This window comes from Parambassis ranga, chromosome 2 (assembly GCF_900634625.1).
Source record: "Parambassis ranga chromosome 2, fParRan2.1, whole genome shotgun sequence".
NCBI lineage: Eukaryota > Metazoa > Chordata > Actinopteri > Ambassidae > Parambassis > Parambassis ranga.
The window spans coordinates 26544624-26563234 of record NC_041023.1 but is presented as its reverse complement, the minus strand read 5'-3'; the positions used below and the strand labels follow the sequence as shown (position 1 = coordinate 26563234).

Here is an 18611-nt window from a genome sequence, read left to right as displayed (position 1 = left end):
GAGTAGGCAACATATTTGATAGACTTGTAACAATCCAATCATGTTGTCAGTAACAGTGTTGCCTTTACTGTAACTCGTAAAACGAATTTTCGCAATTATTTCTTTTTCTTCTCGCTTGTTGGGAGACAAAGAGAAGGCCCTTTTTAATGTATGTTGGTTTAATAGCAGTAACAATATATCTTGAGCATAGTTTAGCTTGGATCAACTCGAGCCACATTGAATGGTCATCTTTACTCGCAACTTTGTGATTTGATAATACTGACGGCCCATGAACGCATCAGTAGCTTATACCCGAGAGAGAGTTGTTGACCGGTGACCACTTCTCTCCGGTGAGCGGCGGTGACAGCTCGGTCCTCCCCGCATCAACGCGCCTCGGTGAGTCGACAGCTTCCACGGTTTTTCCAGCCGGGGCATGCCACGCCATGTTCGACCTAAATGGCGGCTGGAACCTGTCTTTTGCCGGGTGCGGGTTCCTGGGGATTTATCATATCGGAGTTGCAAGCTGCCTGGTGGAGAAAGCGCCCTACCTCATTAAGGGGGCTACGAAGCTGTACGGGGCTTCGGCCGGTGCCCTGACCGCCTCGATGCTCGCCAGCCAGGCACCCATAGGTATGATACACCGCGGCGGCTAAGTAGCCCGGCGGACTTCGTAGTTTATACTGAAGGCTGCAGTAGTAGTTGTAATGGCTTCCACTGTCCTTTGAAAAAGTGTGTTTTGAAGTTTGTTGGTGTGTTATAGCAATGTTTTGAATTGTGAACTGAGAAGCTAAACTACTCACGTTACGTTATTAGGGAACTATTCAAGTCTGAAAGTTGAAAATGTAAATAAAATTTAGATTAAAATGGACAAAGAATGTTATTTTTTGGCATACTTTATCACGCAGACACGTGAAAAGTCGACTAAACATACTTTAATAGTATACTTATTACTTATTTATAATAATATCAGATATAATAATAATATACTATAATACTATGCTAATATAGTAGTAATAGTAAACATTTATTGCCTAAAAATGGAGATTCAAAGTGCAGTATTATCCTGTAGTAGTAGATATCCACCCTGTGTTTCAGTGTCAGCTCATATGTGGAATCAGCCTGCACAGGAGTTAGAGGCACTCTTTCATTTTCTTTCTTGTGATTAAGCAATCACACATGTTTTTACTCATATCAGTACCTGTGTACTGATATGAGTAAACACATGTGTGTCTAGATCAAACTATGCACGGTGACCAAAAAGAAGCTGCAGTGTCCTCACCTGTTTAAACAGGTATTTTGGGTCATTGACTCGTGGTAGACTGATTCAGTTGCAGGCCACGCTGTGTTGTTGTTTTGGCTGATTAATCTTTTTTTTCTGTGTCCTAGCTAAATGCTGTGAAGATGTGCTTGAGGTGGCCAGAGAGGCCAGGAAAAGAAACCTGGGCCCCCTTCACCCATCTTTCAACCTGGTCAAGGTGATCAAGTCTGGCTTGAATCGTGACCTGCCTTCTGACGCGCATGTCCTGGCCTCCGGGCGGCTCTGTGTTTCTCTGACCAGAGTGTCTGACGGGGAGAACGTGCTGGTGTCTGAGTTCACCTCCAAAGAGGAGCTTATCCAGGTGTGAGAGGTGGCGATGGTTACTCTACAAGCCACAGATAGATTTGCTCTAGTTTAACCCTATGCTCTGTCCACAGGCACTGATCTGCAGCTGTTTCATTCCTGTCTACTGTGGGCTGATTCCTCCATCTTTCAGAGGAGTGGTAGGTGTCTGAGCCTTGGTCACTACATATCAAGGTTTAGCTGTGGTCTTGCATTCATGTTTTTTCTTTAAACTGTCACAGAATTGGCTCCTGTAAATGTGATGAACACACTTCAGTAGGAAGCACAGGCAACCATGTGACAAAAAAGAAAGTGTAAAAAGAAGAAGGAAGCTTAAATGGTGAAGAAATGCAGCAATAGGCAAAGCTAAGAAAGCGCATGTCAGATGTTAGAGGTGTGTAACCGCTGAGACATGAATCATGTTGTATAATGGGTAGTTATGATCAATTGAAATGATCTAAATTCTGACAACATAATTCCAGTACATCAGGACTTTGTCACTTCTTGAGCAGTAAAGTGAAAATGCAAGGAAAATACAGGTCAAGGTGCAGAACTGCTATGAGGCCATTTTGTTTTTCAGCAAGTTATCCTACACAGTCCGTTGCCAAAGAAGCTATCTGCATGCAAGTCCTAGTTTCTGATACCAGTGTTGATGTCACTGTGACTTACAGTAGGACTTTGGTAGTGATCTTATCTTGTAATCAGTAACTTCAATCTTCTGTTACCAGCTAATGCACACTATTAAAGAAGTCAGTTTGATTGGATTGACATCGAGTTGGATAGTAACAACAACATGAACAAGGACAAGTGCACAACAACACAACCAGATGTCATAAAGTTAATTGAATAATTCATGTTTAAGAAATGTTACTGGTCATTTGCACATATGAAGTTTAAGTGAAGTTAAAGGAGTAAAATGTTGATGGAAGTTATGCCAACTGTTCATATGTTTATAGGACGATGATTATTCTAATGGGAAATGCTGAAAGCAGTTGAAGTGTTGTTGACCTTTATTAGAACATTACACGAGGAATGAGTTGTCAAGTAAATGTTAAAAGTAAAGTTAATGTTAAATAGGAGGAGTGTCGGTAGAAAGAAGCTAAAGTGTTAGTAGACCACAGTCATCTTAACTTTCAGTTGAAATATATTTTTTGATGGCACTTCAATTTTCATCTAAAAGGAATGGATGTACCATGTATGTTTGTTTGTGATCCCTAAATCAGCAATCAGACAGAAGAGAGTACCTCACAGTGTTAAACTACCATCTCTGCCAACCACCCCCTTTGTGGACATGTGGGTGCACTTCACCCTGGATAGCGCCTGTGGTCTCATTCTTTATGCCAAAGTTCAGAATCAAAGCACCACAGACAGCACTGACTCTCTTTACTGTCTCTGTGTGCACATGTTTTGCCTGCAGCCCTTATCTATATGTTCTGTACATTGTGTTCCTTCTCTGTCGCCTGCTGGCACAGCCCAGTGTAGTGTGACTACCTTTATGCATGTGTGTGCTTTAACTAGTGGCGTGACAACTTATGGGCAAATAGAACTGTGTACATAATAGACCAACACATGTGACAGAACTGAGTGTTTTTTATGCAAGCATTGCTTAAAGGCGTATGTAATCTAAACTTGCTATCTTGTATACTCAGCATTTTAGTGTTTTTTTCTATGCAAGCATGTGGTGCATAGCACAAAGTGCAGCTAATTAAGGGTTGAAAGGAATGTTATAAGTTAGAAGAAAAGATTAACAAAATCTGAACAACTTGGTGGTGTAGAGGGAAAGCCATATTATACTGTTACACTCAAGACAGCTACAGAAGCAAAGCAAAAAATGCAAATAAAATACAGTTTTCAGCTCCCTCTGGTGGACACAATGTGTAACTGCACCCTTAACCTTCGACATATTTGTTGTCTCGCTGCTTTTTGTTATGTAGCATTAGAGTAACAACGTGAGTAAATGTTTTAGCCACAATAAGTAGGTTGATTAGGTTTCAAAATTATAATGATAATATTTTATATCTAGCATGATCCCCACACTGCAAACTTGCAGTCCTACAGTGGATTTAGTCTCTTCATATAATCCCATCCTGACTCCATGATGGTGACCTCAGATACCATCTGTTGTGGGACCTGCTGTTTCTCTTGTAGCTGAAGGTTTTTATGACTCTAGCTGAAAATCATTGTTCTGCAGAGCAAATGTTGAACCAATCATGGGCCTCTCTGATGGATAGATATGAATTACACATATGAAATGCCTACATGTTTTGCACACTAATGTAAAGAACCTAGATGTTAATGTAGGTTAAACTGTATCTACGCCATCCTGACCCTTGTTCCTGCTATGACCTACATTCTGTCAGGCTGGCACAAACACAAACAACATTCTCCCAACAGTGCCAGGCTGAGTGGGATTTTACAGCTGGCACTTCTAACAAGGTCAGTTCCTTTTCTGTGACATTTTAAGCGCTTTAAATGAGAAAGCCCTTTTTTATTTTCCAATATTTCACAGGAGGAATCTGAAATGAAAGCTTTTCATTACAAATAATTGTGTCAGTGTGGATACAAAGGTGGCTTTTTAATTCTGATAGTTCCCTCTGTGGTAGTGGATGAGATGACACATGACAGCACCAGTTGTTCATAACATGTGGCGCAAAGATAAGGACACAAAGAGCTTTGTGTAGAGGTCGACCCCGTTACCATGGTACAACAGAAAAGAACAATACCCATGTGTTGACTACTTTGGTAATAGACATACATTTATAGTTCTGTTGTGAAACTATTGCAAAGCGTTGGGATAAAAGTTTGGTGCATAACTTCTTTCTGATTTTGTGTCTTTAGCGGTATGTCGATGGTGGGATTAGCGACAATCTGCCTCAGTCTGAGCTGAAGAACACAATCACCATCTCTCCATTCTCTGGTGAGAGCGACATCTGCCCCCGTGACAACTCCACCAGCTTCCATGAGTTGCGCTTCACCAACACTAGCATCCAGATGAACCTGGGCAACATGTACCGCCTCAGCAGGGCTCTGTTTCCTCCAGAACCAAAGGTAGCTCCACACCCTCTACTCATTCAGATGGAATAGAAATATGTCAAGTGAAAGGAGTGTCTCATATTATTCTGTAAGCTTCCGTCCAGGTTCCCCTCAGCTCTACCCGTTTATGCTAGATTCACTGTATTCTCCCAAATGGAGGCTGGAAGATGTAAATCACATTTTTCTGACAAAAAGACTAGCTTGCTTGTGTACATTCTCTGTGACCTCCTTCCTGATGACGTCATGTCATGTCAGCTGACCTACTCTGAGTCAGTGACCATACATATACTGTTGTGTAAACTCAGCATGTGTGGGTGCATAATGTAGAAAAAGAAGAAAGTAAGCATCTTGTGCTGATCTGGTTTGTTGTACTGCGTTATAACAATTACACATTAGTGGTGTCCACAGCTACCTTCATAGCCTTACACTGCTTCTTCAAATGGTATGACCAGTACATGACCCTGTATGTTTTACTACAGATACTCTGAGCTTTTTGCCACAGCTCTTTTGCAGCAGCAGTCAATCTTGTTGTACTGCTGGTCATGTACAGTAACTGTTTCTATGGCCTGAAAACTGACTCAGCAGACCGTGTCACATCTGCAATTATAACTTTAATCTGGAAACATCTGTGCAACTAACATCCTCCGGAGAGGAGACCTATATTCCCAGAGGCTGGCAGATGTCTTCCAGTGTCTGCACATGAGGATTAACAAAGTAATTCTACACTTGGACACAATAGCAGCTTGCTGGCTTTTGGGATGAAGCTCTGTTATGATTCAGACGAGACGTCAGGGGAAGAAAGGAGCACTGTTGTTGTGTGCTGCTTTATTTCCACCACTCTTTGCCAGCTTTACCTGCCATGTCGTACTAGAGCAGTGTTTCTCACCCACTTAATTGGTCTGAAGATTATTATTCATTGTAAATAATTTGTCTTAGTTCATCTATTCCAGCAGGACAATCAAATACCCCCTACTAGAGTTAGATAAGTGAACAGAGTTTGTGTCAGCACATGTATTGTGTTGGTCTGCCATGATATTTACATGTCAAGTATGTGTCATGGTTCAAAATAGGTTGACAAACAGTGCACTAAAGGTTATCCTGTTAGGATATGCCGTTAGATAACCTCTAGGATGAGGTGAGCTTGTTGACCAGACCTATTGGCTGTACTGTTGTTGCCCCACACTCTCACCATCCCACACACATGCATGTTATATTTAGATTCCATGATTGTGCAACTGAGTTTGCAAATCTCTGCGACATGCATGTTCTTAGCACATTCCTAGAGGGAGGAATGACCTCGCTGTACCACACAACCTGAAAACGAGTGAATACATGTGCACGTGACACCTCAGCACAAACACACACAGCTGTGGTCTGACCTTTCCAGCCAGGGGATTGGCTGTTAGCATGTCTGGTGATGTGACAATACATGTAAGCAATACAGAATTGCAAAACCATATGTATCATAAAATGATTATATTACTATTTACTACTATATATACGTATATACTAATAATAACTAATTTCTACCTGCTGAACTTTTCTTTTTTTAAGCTAAATTGCTCCAGTTATGTACTAAATCCACACAACTGAGTTTTAATTTTCAAGGCTAAACTTTTTTCTTTCTATGATGTTTTTAATAAATGTATCTTAAAATAAGTTCCATAGGTTGAACTTAGCATTTAAGTAAAGCCTTATAACATGTACAAGCAAACTAATAATCATCAGACTGTTTTAATTAAACATTGACAATGACTCGTTATACAGTTGACTTTAGCCAGCCAATGGTTGCTATGCCAAACTAAGCTTGGAGGCTCACATCATTTTAAATTAAAAGGTTATTGTGCAAGCTCTAAATATTGGAATTATAACATGCAAGTGAAGAGGAAAAGGACAAAGGAAGGGAACGAATTTTTAGCATGAACTTTAAATTGTTATACTATAGATAGATCATACTATGTAAGTCAGATTACAGATGCAGTTAATGTAGCAAGAAATAGTTGCAGCATGTATTGTTCTGTAAATGTCTGAGTCAAGCTAATATGATTTAACATTGGTTGGCTTACACTTTTCTTGTCTACTAAATGAAATGCTTTGATTAAATTAGTTTTGTTGTTGTTATAGATTAGTTGTGATGCTAGTTTCTATTAAACAAAAATTGTACAGAATTCTATTAGAAAGTGTTCCAACACCTCAACACACCCACTTTAAAAAGGTGTTTATCCCATGAATGAAATGTTCCATGTTCTCTGTACAGGTACTGGCTGAAATGTGTCAGAGTGGTTATAAAGATGCTCTGCGCTTCCTTGAAGAGAACGGTGAGTACTCTTCACCTGCATGGTTTACTGTGGTGACTCAGTAAGATCTCTTGACATATGGACTGTCTTACTGACATTGTGTTTTGTGGTGTCAGACCTGCTGATGCTACAGCATCCAACCGCTGGCCCCGCCCCTCCAGAGATGCCTGCCAGCTGCTGCTGTAAGCACACTGAAACAACCAAGGAGTGGGTGCTCCGGAGGCTCCGCCTTCTGCATAAACAGCACTGGTGGATGGATGAGCAGCTTGCTCTGCCTACGCCAATCAAGAAAGGTGTGCAATCCAAAGGGTTCACTGACTGTTAGTGGTGAAAATCATTTATATAATGTATTTTCTTATCACATGTGGTTGACTGGTGCTTTCCTCTGGGTCTCTCAGTGTTCTGCGAGGCCTGCCAGGACAAAACTGGCTTGTACGCTCAGGTGTCCGGGATGCTACCAGTGAGAGTGGCTTCCTACATGCTAATGCCTTACACTCTTCCTGTACAGTCAGCCTACTCAGTGGCCCAGAGGTACCTCACCTTTCAGAAAATGAGCTCTTCACCTCAAAGGAGTGACGGTTGGGTCCTCGACTGAGTTGCTTGTGCATATGCGGTAATATTGTTTCTGCCTTGCCCCAGGTTTGTGGAGTGGATCCCAGAGGTGCCAGCTGATGTGCGCTCACTGTTCGATGTGGCAGCCAGCGTGTACCGACAGGCCTGGAAGGGAGAACCAGCCGGCTCTGTCAGGTGATAGTCATATTCAATCATATTCAGTTGGTTGTTGATTGCTTAAAGCTGACCAAGGACATGTGTGTAATTATCTATACAGTGAGCCATCCTTGAGGAAATGTTTGACTGTGCCGCCGCTACCTTCAAAGTCTGACAGCCCCGTCGAGAGAGACAACCCACCTGCTCTTTCTGCCCTCGACCTCCACGGCAACTACTGGGAGACCCCCAACTCTACCTCCTCCTCATCCCAGTCCCGTCTTCCTCTCATCACCCCCTCTTCCCCACAACAAGTCTGTTTCTTTGTTGGTTCGCAAGATGAACCTCAAAGCCAAGAGTAAAGCAAGTCCGGACCAGTGCTTTAAAAACCTTTGCTGCCATTTCAACTTGGTGGTGGTGAAAATTGAACCAATAAGCAAAGAGGTGTAGCTCGTGTCACTGACTGAACACTCCAGGCAGCACCAAATGCATTCAATTTTAATGAGTGATCTGGAGGACAGGGTTGCACATCAGGATCATAGACATGTCCTGTGACCTGTTTCAATGCAGTATAGAAATGTGTCTAATTTTACTGCGACTAACTACAACCTTACCTACCTGTTTTGTGCACATACTTATAAGTAGCATTCATTCTAAAACATTTTAATCAACCTCAGCAGGGCTCCCTGATAGCTCACCTGGTTGAGTCGGCACCCGATAACCTGAGGCTGTTGTCCTTTCTGAAGCAGCGCTTTGCTGTGTGTTGTCTTCGGTCTCTGTGTGTTTCCTCTTACCTCTTTCTTATGATCTCTGTCAATTTAAGCTAAAAAAAGGATGAAAACGTTTTTAAAAGAAAAATCAAGACCACAAATGGCTGTATGTATTTTCGCTATGGGCAAGTCTTTACATTTGCGTGGTGTCTCCTGGTGCCATATGACAGCTTTTATCCAGCTTCTGGCAGCCATATTAGACGTCTAACATTACAGGTCCTGTAACTGCTTGTTGAACTGTCTGGTAGCCTGTTTTATTTTTTTTTCAACTGTCTGCAATTTTGCTGTGTTTCAGACATATGTGGCATGCTGCTATATGTCTGTTTATATCTTTCTCTATATATATCTACTCTGAAGAAGGCAAAGCCAGCTGTGCAAGATCTGACCGTAGTTACCTCTGTGTCTGACATTCATGCAGCCAAAGTTTCGAACTTCACACTGTCACAGGAGGAATTTCAGCTCATTTCTGCACAAACCTATGTGGCCTCCTACTAAGGGAAAGCTAGCTATTTGAAGCAGATTAAAACAGTTTTAGCAAGAGGATGTTTTTTAGCTCTAACTTGGTTATAGAAAAACCAGCATCCAAAAAGCCAATAACATTTATTGTTGTTGTCAAGTGTATTTGTACTTCTTTTGTAGGTGTAGTTCCAGGAAAAGGATCAAATGTGGCCATACATTTTTTAGCAATGTGACACACTACAACACCATTTATCTCCACATGTAAAACCAGCAGTATGCCTGTATTTTGGTGCCAGATGGCTGCTGGGAGGCCTTTGATCCAGCTGCATGCATGTTTGTGTGATTTATCAATAAATCAACTTGAATAACTACACTAAAAGCATGTTCATTGTTCATACATCATTTTAATTCAATTTTATTTATATAGAGCTTTTTACAATCAGAATTCTCAACGCAAGGAAAAAGTCCCTATATAACAGGAAGAAACCTCCTCCTCTACCTTGGGTAGAGGAGGAGAAGAAGAGGGAGTCAGGACAGAGAGGATGAAGGAGAGAGAGAGAGAGGAACAAACATGCACAAAACCTTGCTAAACAGAAAGGTTTTAAGCCTGGTCTTAAAGGTGGAGGCGGTGTCTGCCTCCTGAACCCAATTTAGAAGCTGGTTCCATGATAGCTAAAGGCTCGTCCTCCCATTCTACTTTGTCGACTTCTAGGAACTACAAGTAAACTCTGAGATCGGAATGTTCTATTTGGAACATATTGTACTATCAGATCCTGCAGATAGTAGACCATATGTCCCTTTTTCAGAATCAGAAAAACCTTAATAATCCCAGGGGGAAATTGCTTGCATTCCAGGTGCTCCATGCATACTCAGAAACAGGTTAGAAATATAAAATAGCAAGAATAAAAATACAAATCTAAATAAAATTCTATTTAAATCTATTCTGTTTTATGCTCCTTTTTTAACCCCCTTCAAATACCATTTTAGGTAAATTCACAGTTTATAGCCTTTGAAGGCCCTGTTGTAATTGAAGGAAATATTCTTCTATATTTTAATTCAGTGTCATTCGTCGCAAATTTGACCCTGTGAATCGATCCTAGAAGGGAAAAATGTTTGTGTGTTTTTTTTGTGGGGGTTTGTGTGTGTGTGTTTTTTTTTGAGTTGATATGAGATACATGCACATGGTTTTGGTTTTGGAGTTGGACCACAGTAAGAAGGCAAAACAGGCAACAAGTGCTCAACAACAAGACTGTTGGAAACCATTCCAGGTGAAGCTGATTGAGATAATACCAAGAGTGTGCAAAGCTGTCAGAAGAATCTAAAATATAAAACATATTCTAGTTTGTGCGACACTTTTTTGTCGACTAAATAATCTTATATAGGTTCCAGGAATGAGGTTGCAGAAGCAGTCCAGTTAATGAAAATTTAAATATACACAAACAATAAGAATGGGTAAAACAGGAAACACATGTCAGATCCCATCCCTGCAGGAGACAGGTTTGGTGTTGGAGGGGTCTGTCGTCCCTCTTTGTCCTGACGATTACTGCTCCCAACACTTTGACGTTTGGGTCTTCTAGTAGTTATAACGCTTCATGTCGTCCCAGTGCGTTGAGACACAAAACCTGTGTGCTGGTTATAGCAGCTAACCGCGGCTGTTTCACTGACCAATCATTAGGAAAACAAAGCCAACGCAGACAAAAGAGGCACAATGACTGCAGGCCTGAAACCCAGAGAGAACGCAACAACAAGGGGCAGAGGCCACAGACATACACACATGTGCATGTACTTACAGTGAGTGGCAAAGAAGCACTCACACATCTCACTTGCACTCATGTGCTCAAATGTTTTGATGTTAATAGAGTGCTGACATGTCTGTTATTGCAAATGTTGATGTGTTATTAATACAAATAAATATATTATGTATTTTTCTGTTTCTAAAAATATAGAAATATATATAGGCTATATATATTTCTATTCCAGTCAGATAATCGATCAATTTGTGTCAGATGCTTTACATCACTATTTAAATTAAATTTGTTTTCAATCTTTATTATTTATGTTAGGTAGTGAAGAGGGCAAATCTAATAAAAACCATGAATGGATGATGTGGGACGTTTTGCGCATGCGTCCTGGATCACCACCAACATCAGGAGGAAAAAGAAGGATGGCGGATGATGGGAAGGAAGAGTCGGTGGCTACCGACGACGATTCAGAAACGGGAGCAGACGGAAGCTTAAGCAACACGGTGAAACATTAGCTTCTTGTACAGCTGTTCTCAACATGTCTTTTTCTGTATGTAGCAACGGGCTTACACGTTACGTTGTATTTGACGTCTGCTAACTAATAACTCACAGCTGAGCTAGCATACTTTGCTAGCTGAAATGTGAGATAATACAGGTCACTTGTGCATAAACCTGTTATATAGTCTGTTTTTTTTTACTTTGAATGAAGTATGACACTGTTTTATATTATCATAAACGTCGGTTTGCATTATAAATAATGTTTCACAGTTAATTGGACAGCTGTTAGCTAAACAAGAATAGAATTAGACCGTGAATGAGCAGCTGCTGTCAGAGTTTGTTACTCTCCTATGTTCTTGTAACTCAGATGATGGAGGACGGCTCGACTCTCCTGCGCAGGATGGAGATCTGTGTCACAGAGGCTGAGAAAAGGAGTGGCAAAAATGCTGTGAGCATGCAGGAGACGTTCACTGTGTACCTGGTTGAAACAAGGTGAGGACAGCACGTTTACTAAAAATGCCATTAGGGGAAGTGCTGTGGGTTCCGATGATATGCATTCATCTGAACTTCCTGTTGATGTGTTGCATGAATTCACTTCTGTTTTGTCTTCGTCTGAAAAACAAAATTATCTGTTCAATCATTGAAGGCCAATTGATGCGAGTGGTGAAGGTCATAACCCAGCCCCCGACTCTGTGTGGAGGCGCTACAGTGAATTTGAACTGCTGCGGAACTACCTTATTGTCACCTATCCATACATTGTGGTGCCACCTCTGCCCGAGAAGAGGGTGAGATCAGTTTGAAGCTTTTTTCAACTTGTTACACCATCAGTGCCTTAAATGGTTGATGTTTGGAGCAAGGAGCTTTTATGCCTGCATTTATGACTCATCCATGACATTTTCTGTGGGCAAGACAGCCGTATGGTTTCAGCTAACAATCATGGAAGCTATGACATTTTAGACTTGGTGTGTCATGTTTTATGTGATAACAATAGAAGCACTTTTCTCAGAGTTTGGGATGAGGCAGCATTCTCTCCCTGCATTTTGAAACAACAACATTGTCAAATAATGAAATCTGCCTGCAGGCTGAATTTGTGTGGCACAAGCTGTCAGCAGACAACATGGACCCAGACTTTGTGGAGCGCCGCAGGGTCGGGCTGGAGAACTTTCTGATTCGTGTGGCTTCTCATCCTGTTCTCTCTAATGACAAGATCCTCTACCATTTCCTCACTGAGGTACACTGTGCTGCATTCAACATAAGTCCATCTGTTAAGGTGTCCATTTAAAGCATAACTAACTTCCGTTACTGTGTTCCACACAGGAGCATGGCTGGAAGGAAGTGGTGTATGAGACAGGCTTTCAGGCAAAGGTACTGCAAATAAGTGCATGTTCTGTTTCTGCATTTGTACGAGAAACGTATGGATTTTTTACACTCCTTGCTTCCTGTTTCTTCAGTCAGATTCCAGGCTCCGAGCTCTCAGTGCCACCTTCAGGGTGAGAAATCCAGATAAGTAAGTTAACAAAATGTAAGATGTTATATTTAAATCCCTGTCTCCACTAAGTCACTGCTAATGTCAGTAAAGTTCTATCTATAATTTAAAAACACAACTAAAGTGTGTGTCTTCTCTCCATCTTCAGGCGCTTCATGGAGATGAAACACTACAGTGACGAGCTGCAGTCTCACTTATCTCAGTTGCTTCGAGCACGAGCAGTAAGTTTTTCTGTTTGCTTGTTTTTGTCTCACACTCACAGCTCAAACTGATTTCAGATCTTTATTGGCCACTTGAGGGCAGCAAAACACAACAATAGGAAGTGACTATGATGTTTATAGTTTATTGAAACTGCTTACTAAAACAAGCCTCAAGTCACAAGAAGTTTTGAGGAAAAAAACAAGACAACTGAAACTGACAGATTTAATCTTGGAAACGGTTTCTGACCAAACACTTTTTGTTGTTTTTGTCACAGAGGGTTGCTGATCGTTTATATGGTGTATACAAGGTCCACGGGAACTATGGAAGAGTCTTCAGGTTTAACAACAAGCATATAATAATGTGTTTGTGCATGACACAGCACCTGCTATTGCTGACTTGTGTATCTTTGTGTTCACTGCAGTGAGTGGAGTGCCATAGAGAAAGAGATGGGAGACGGACTTCAAAGTGCCGGTCATCATATGGATGCGTAAGTATTTGAGTCTGTACCTCATCCACATTCCTGTTTCATGCCATAGTTAACATATACAGTGTATTATAGAACAAAAACAGCAGCGTTTCTTCTCTCTTGTCACACACTGCAGATATGCTGCTTCAATAGATGATATATTAGAAGAAGAGGAACATTATGCAGACCAGCTGAAAGAATATCTTTTCTATGCTGAGGCTCTGAGGTAACACCCAATGTTGGTGAAATATTTTACAAATTATTAGAAACTAAAAAATGTCATCAAAGCTCTGAGCAACTACACTTCAGTTTGCCATGTGCTCGTCCAACCTCTTTTACCACATTCCATGCCTTATTAACTGTCTATGGACTCCTTTAACTCTTGCACTAATGCTTAAGCAGATGGTAATGTTCTGTTGTGCATGTGGCCCTGGCAGGGCAGTGTGCAGGAAACATGAGCTGACCCAGTTTGAACTTGAGATGGCCTCCCAGGACCTCATCTCTAAGAAGCAGCAACGTGAGGAACTGGCTACAGGGGTATGTTAGGCTCATCTTATATAACTACACTTTTGTTTGTTTCTTAACTGTGGTGTCTGCAGCAATACCTGTGTCACAGTTCCACTGGGCTGCTGCTGCAGGGATACTCCAACAAGTCTAATCACAGGGTTCAATTTTGCCAACCAGTGAATGTGTCTGTGTTTGAATCTATATAAATGAATAAATATAAAGGAATCGAGATGGCATCTTTGGCCTCCTGTTTGTACATCTGGTGGATGCAGAAATATATTGTCCATTGTACAAACTGTATACCTACAGTCTGTATTCTAAAGGTAATGAGTGAAGCAGTGTTTTGACACAAAAAGAGTTTGCCATTTTCATGGGTGGACACAAAGCAATTAAAACACTGAGAATGAGTAGGCTGAATATAAAATATCAAACTGATGTAAGGTATGTGGAAAGAATCTTTGTCATGGAAATAGCTTCTCATCTAATGTTCTTCTCTGCACCTCTTCAGATTGTGCGGACATTCTCCTTTAAAGGCATGACCCACAAGCTTTTTGGACAGGAAGCACCTGAGCAAAGAGAGGCCAGGCTAAAGCTGGTGGAGGAGCTGATAGCAGAGGGGGAAGAGACAGTCAAGGAGAAAACAATAGAGTGCGAGTGAGTCTTTGTTTTTTGTTACCTGCTTGTGTGACTGATTTTCTGTCTAGCGCTGTTTTAAAGCTTGTGTGTATGCTAATTCAGTGTGTGGTTTTGCTGCAGAGAACACGTTGAAAGAGGGTGGGTGGACATGCACCGCTTCAAAGAGCAGAAAGACAAAGATCTGCGGGAAGCACTCATCAACTATGCTGTCATGCAAATCAGCATGTGTAAGAAGGTACGCAGGAGAACATCAGCAATCTGATCCTCACAGGACAACTGTACCAGCCACATTATTAACATACTGCTCTCTTCTTGCAGGGAATACAAGTGTGGAGCAATGCCAAAGAATGTTTCCTAAAGATGTAAAGCCGGAGCCATATTCAGAGGACATCCACCCCTGGTGATGGGTGGATTCTGGGAAATAATATCTATGTTTGTTTCCAATAATGTAAGCAACTAGTTTGCAATAGTAATTTATATTCGCTGGTTAACCTTCTGTGAGGTGAATAGGGTGGTGGTTAACACAAAGCACATGACTATTTAAGGCACTTTGAGTGGTTGAAGTTGGTTCACACAACATTGGGCTGTGTGTGGTGTTTGATATATATAATTATGATATAAGTGCAGGCAGGGAAAGAAACTACTTGGGAAAAGTACAGTAAAGTGAATTTTAAAGCTTGGCCTGCATCTCTGATCATGTCAGACACTGTTCTGTTATTTTATCTACTGGATCTGATCTCCCATCTTTATGCAAGTGATACTAAACTGCTGGAGGTTTCCAAAGTCAGCTGAACTCTGGTGCCGACCAGACTATCAGACCCAGTTTGTATATGTTGTGAAAGCAAGCATAGGCCGGAATCCATCTTCTATTTTTTTAAATGCAGTAGCCAAACAAACACATCTTTCCTTGTAGCTCCTTCAGAAGTTCAATTAATATTCTAAATTTCTCTTTGGGATGTTCATTCTGCCCTGCGTCACTTAGATCAATTGTTTTGTCAGTCCTACTCAAAATCGGGGTTGGTAATTGGTCTGTGTTCTCTGTAGCAGCTGTAATCCTGTAAAATGGCTACCAAACCATTGAGTGAGGGAAGTGAATGGTCAGAATCCACGACCAATTACATGCCTCCCATGTGTACTATACTCTTTACGTGCACCAGCCTGGCCTAAACACATTATTTTACCAGCACTAGTCCTTCCTGACATTTTTTTAGCTTCAGCTATCCGTTATCAGTACATCTGGGCAACATGCTAACATGCTACAGTGACAGCTGTGGGTACTGGCAGTAGTAATGTTTGTTTTTTATTCCTCACAACAATAATTAGGTGTTTTTGAAATAGAAAATGTGATATAAGAGACAAACAACTGTACCAAACCTTAAAGACAGTCACAAAGTCAGTATGAACACTTTTAAAGGGTAATCACTGTTGCACATTGTTCTTATGTTCTTGGTTTGCTTTTGGTGCTTTAGTTCATCCTTAACCAGCTTAATAGCGTAGTCATAAAATTACATAAATGCTAAAAAATAAAGTGATTTTTATTAACTGTTAATCAATGGTGGTGATTTAGTTTTTGCAATAATGAATTATTAAAGGACGAACAGCTGAGATCGTTGTCTACAAAGTGTTGTTAAGTTGTAACACCGCCAGCTCTTGAATCTGCTTCCATAAGATATGTATGGCTTTTCTGTGGGTTACAGTTATTGTAATTATAACCTTAGCATTTTTATAAGAAAGTTTTAATACCCATGTGTGACAATATGTGATATACAATAAAGGTTCTCTTTGAAGACAAACAAAAATATAGTTTGTGACAATATGAGCAACTAAATCTTCACTTAATTGAACAAACTGAGTAAAAGAAGGACTGATTCAGCTGGTAATTATCCATGGCCGAATTTAAGTGTCAATATGTTATCGACATGGTATATAGACACTCAAACGGCAAAAACATTGTGAGGCTGCAATGCAACACACATCACTGCCAAACTAGATGAAGAACTCACTTTAACTGTGTAGGCACCTGATGTGTACATGATAATTTTCAATGTTGTTCCCATAGGGATTAGGAAGGTGTGGATGTCCCCACCCATGAGCTTTCTGTTCAATGTCTTTGTCTCATCTACTCCCCCTGCTGATCCACAACTTGGATGCAGACTTTCCTCTTCTTGTCTTTGTGTCCTGGTAGTTTGAGGTTGTGCTCTGTTATGTTCTTGTCATCATCATCGTCATTATCACTGCAGTCCGATTCTTCGTCAGAGTCAGACGTCTCTTCTTCATCTTCAGAGTCTGTGCTTTCGAGTTCCACTAGTGCTACATCCTGGGCAGAGAAGGGAAAAAATTATGACATGACTTAAATCTTTTATTAAATCTGATCGTTTACAGTTAATGGACTGGATGGTGCAAAGGTTTGAAGCAATTTGGATGTAAGAACTTAAGTAAATTTATGTTTGGACTGCCCTACTCATGAGCCCAAATGTAGGGCTACTACACTCTGTTTAGCACACAAAACATTTGGTTTTATGTCTGGAGGCAGCAAAGCTCATAATCAGCAGCAGAAAGACACTAACCATCTCTATGACCTTCTCGGTCTCCTCCACACTTTCTATGTCAAACTGTCCAGGGGGAGCCTCCTCCATCTGCAGCTTCAGTCTCTCATTGGCTGCAGCCATCTGAGGCAGAAAGCTCTGTAGCCGCTCCAGCACTGATAGCACATAAAAAAACACAACACATAATCAACTTTGGGCTCAAAAGCATTTTATCCTAGGTTGCAGACGAATGGTCAGTTTGCTTAGAAAGGTTACAATTGAGTGAGATGACTCTGAAGCACCTCTGGCAGCTGAGATGAGTTGTTGGGAACTTTCTAAATACTGAGGACTGTGCTTTGTAAAAGGAAAGGAGATAATGCTGTCCCACATTTAAAACATTTTCCACTGTTGTGCCACATGCATAAATCCACGTATTTGATCTCATAATGTTTTTTACTTAGGTGAAGGAATAGTGGATAGTAAATGATTTAGGTCAATTTTTAACATTTGACTAAAGCCCTGGTCTTCTTGCATATACATATTATGTAGAGATCAGTCTTACCACTGCTCCGGGGGACTCTTTCTGTCTGCAGAGGTGCACTAGCCTTTGGCTTGAGGAGAAGCTTCTCACTAAGTCCTGGTAAAATAAACAAGCAAACCCACTGAGAATCATATGGGTATATTGGTGGAAGTATGTGTAATGAAAATCACCTAAAGAAAGATCTAAAAAGATTTTGGTCTATGAAATAGAATTGTTGATGTTGTGACTTGTTATACTCTCATTAGAGTTTGTACAATCACTGCTACCAATTACTGTGACTGAAAAACGGCGAAGAAAAAGAGGCAAAAGCTTAGTAACACAAAACAACATAACAAACTTCACTGGTTTGAGTCCAGCTGCCATTTCCTCGACTATCTTGTGTTATGTTGACAACGCCTTAATGATGTCAACAATCCCAAACGATACCTAACAAAGTTCATAATGTAATACAGATTATAGTAGCACAGCTCTTAGAGACCAGTAATTATGTAATGTTTTACAGATTATTATTTAGTCATCTAACACGTATTTAAATGATCATAAGACATTTCAGTACAAATAGTTGTACCATGTCCGTGATTGTCTAACAGGTAACTTTTCTTAGCTAACTGTTAGCTATACAAGGATATTTTTTCATTCAAATTCCCTGGCTTTTCAATAGTTAATAAAAAGATTCAAACCTCCTCCGTTGCCACACGAAAGCAAAGCATGTGAACTCGTTTTATTGGCGTTTAATTCCATTTTACAGCAGACAGAACTCTGTTCTCGTCAACATGTGTGTGCAGAATAAACCGACGGGACCAACATCCGGGTGAAAGGTCAGTCAAAGCTTTGTTTTAAGTAGAGCGCCATCTGCTGTTTCGGAAGACCACAAGTATACGGTCAAAAATCACATAGACATCGACCAAGAACACTAAAAAACATCGTTTGAGCTCCAGGTAATGACATCTGAGAAAAAAAATTCTCAACACTCTGAGAGCACGGTGAAGTTTGTGGTTTCTGGACTCCACCATTAAATATCTGAGGCACTTTTTGTTTCGACTAAGACGCACGTAGATGTTGCAGGAGGTCTCACTCCTATTTGATTTTCTTTGCGCGAAACCCAGCACATGGAGGTAACTAATTGATGAATTCGCAGTTAATCATTTATATTATGTGGGATTTTA

General features: G+C 40.7%; 3 protein-coding genes across 4 annotated transcripts; 2 read left to right on the top strand and 1 right to left on the bottom strand.

Annotated features, from left to right (window-relative positions):
- Positions 1-307: 307 nt before the first annotated feature.
- Positions 308-9222, top strand: pnpla3 (patatin-like phospholipase domain containing 3). Of its 2 annotated transcripts, XM_028398665.1 has the most exons (9): positions 308-609; positions 1366-1598; positions 1675-1740; positions 4418-4627; positions 6870-6930; positions 7026-7202; positions 7308-7440; positions 7549-7656; positions 7739-9222. In XM_028398665.1, the coding sequence occupies exons 1-9, from the start codon at positions 423-425 to the stop codon at positions 7974-7976; spliced, it is 1413 nt and encodes a 470-aa protein (XP_028254466.1). In that variant the 5' UTR covers positions 308-422; the 3' UTR covers positions 7977-9222. The 2 variants fall into 2 exon arrangements, with proteins under 2 accessions (XP_028254466.1, XP_028254467.1); XM_028398666.1 differs by lacking the exon at positions 7308-7440 and having other exon boundaries at positions 7739-7897.
- Positions 9223-10987: 1765 nt separating this feature from the next.
- Positions 10988-15958, top strand: LOC114432698 (sorting nexin-4-like). The gene is made up of 14 exons (XM_028400882.1): positions 10988-11088; positions 11451-11575; positions 11730-11868; positions 12165-12314; positions 12401-12448; positions 12535-12590; positions 12718-12790; positions 13045-13106; positions 13192-13257; positions 13373-13462; positions 13674-13773; positions 14252-14397; positions 14500-14614; positions 14698-15958. Exons 1-14 carry the CDS (start codon positions 11008-11010, stop codon positions 14743-14745), a joined length of 1299 nt encoding a protein of 432 aa, XP_028256683.1. The 5' UTR covers positions 10988-11007; the 3' UTR covers positions 14746-15958.
- A 138-nt stretch (positions 15959-16096) lies between these two features.
- nopchap1 (NOP protein chaperone 1) lies at positions 16097-18282 on the bottom strand. Its single transcript, XM_028400883.1, has 4 exons — positions 18126-18282; positions 17467-17541; positions 16947-17080; positions 16097-16696 (listed from the first exon to the last, which is right to left on the bottom strand). Exons 1-4 carry the CDS (start codon positions 18184-18186, stop codon positions 16499-16501), a joined length of 468 nt encoding a protein of 155 aa, XP_028256684.1. The 5' UTR covers positions 18187-18282; the 3' UTR covers positions 16097-16498.
- Between the last annotated feature and the right edge of the window lie 329 nt (positions 18283-18611).

Coding starts and splice junctions, on each gene's coding strand:
- pnpla3 (XM_028398665.1), top strand. CDS start 423: ATGTTCGACCTAAATGGCGGCTGGAACCTGTCTTTTGCCGGGTGCGGG. Junction 6,931..7,025: donor GCGCTTCCTTGAAGAGAACG/GTGAGTACTCTT, acceptor TTGTGGTGTCAG/ACCTGCTGATGCTACAGCAT. Junction 7,203..7,307: donor GCCTACGCCAATCAAGAAAG/GTGTGCAATCCA, acceptor TGGGTCTCTCAG/TGTTCTGCGAGGCCTGCCAG.
- LOC114432698 (XM_028400882.1), top strand. CDS start 11,008: ATGGCGGATGATGGGAAGGAAGAGTCGGTGGCTACCGACGACGATTCA. Junction 11,869..12,164: donor CACCTCTGCCCGAGAAGAGG/GTGAGATCAGTT, acceptor ATCTGCCTGCAG/GCTGAATTTGTGTGGCACAA. Junction 13,258..13,372: donor GCCGGTCATCATATGGATGC/GTAAGTATTTGA, acceptor CACACACTGCAG/ATATGCTGCTTCAATAGATG.
- nopchap1 (XM_028400883.1), bottom strand. CDS start 18,186: ATGGAATTAAACGCCAATAAAACGAGTTCACATGCTTTGCTTTCGTGT. Junction 17,081..17,466: donor AAGAGTCCCCCGGAGCAGTG/GTAAGACTGATC, acceptor ATGTGCTATCAG/TGCTGGAGCGGCTACAGAGC. Junction 16,697..16,946: donor CCGAGAAGGTCATAGAGATG/GTTAGTGTCTTT, acceptor TTCTCTGCCCAG/GATGTAGCACTAGTGGAACT.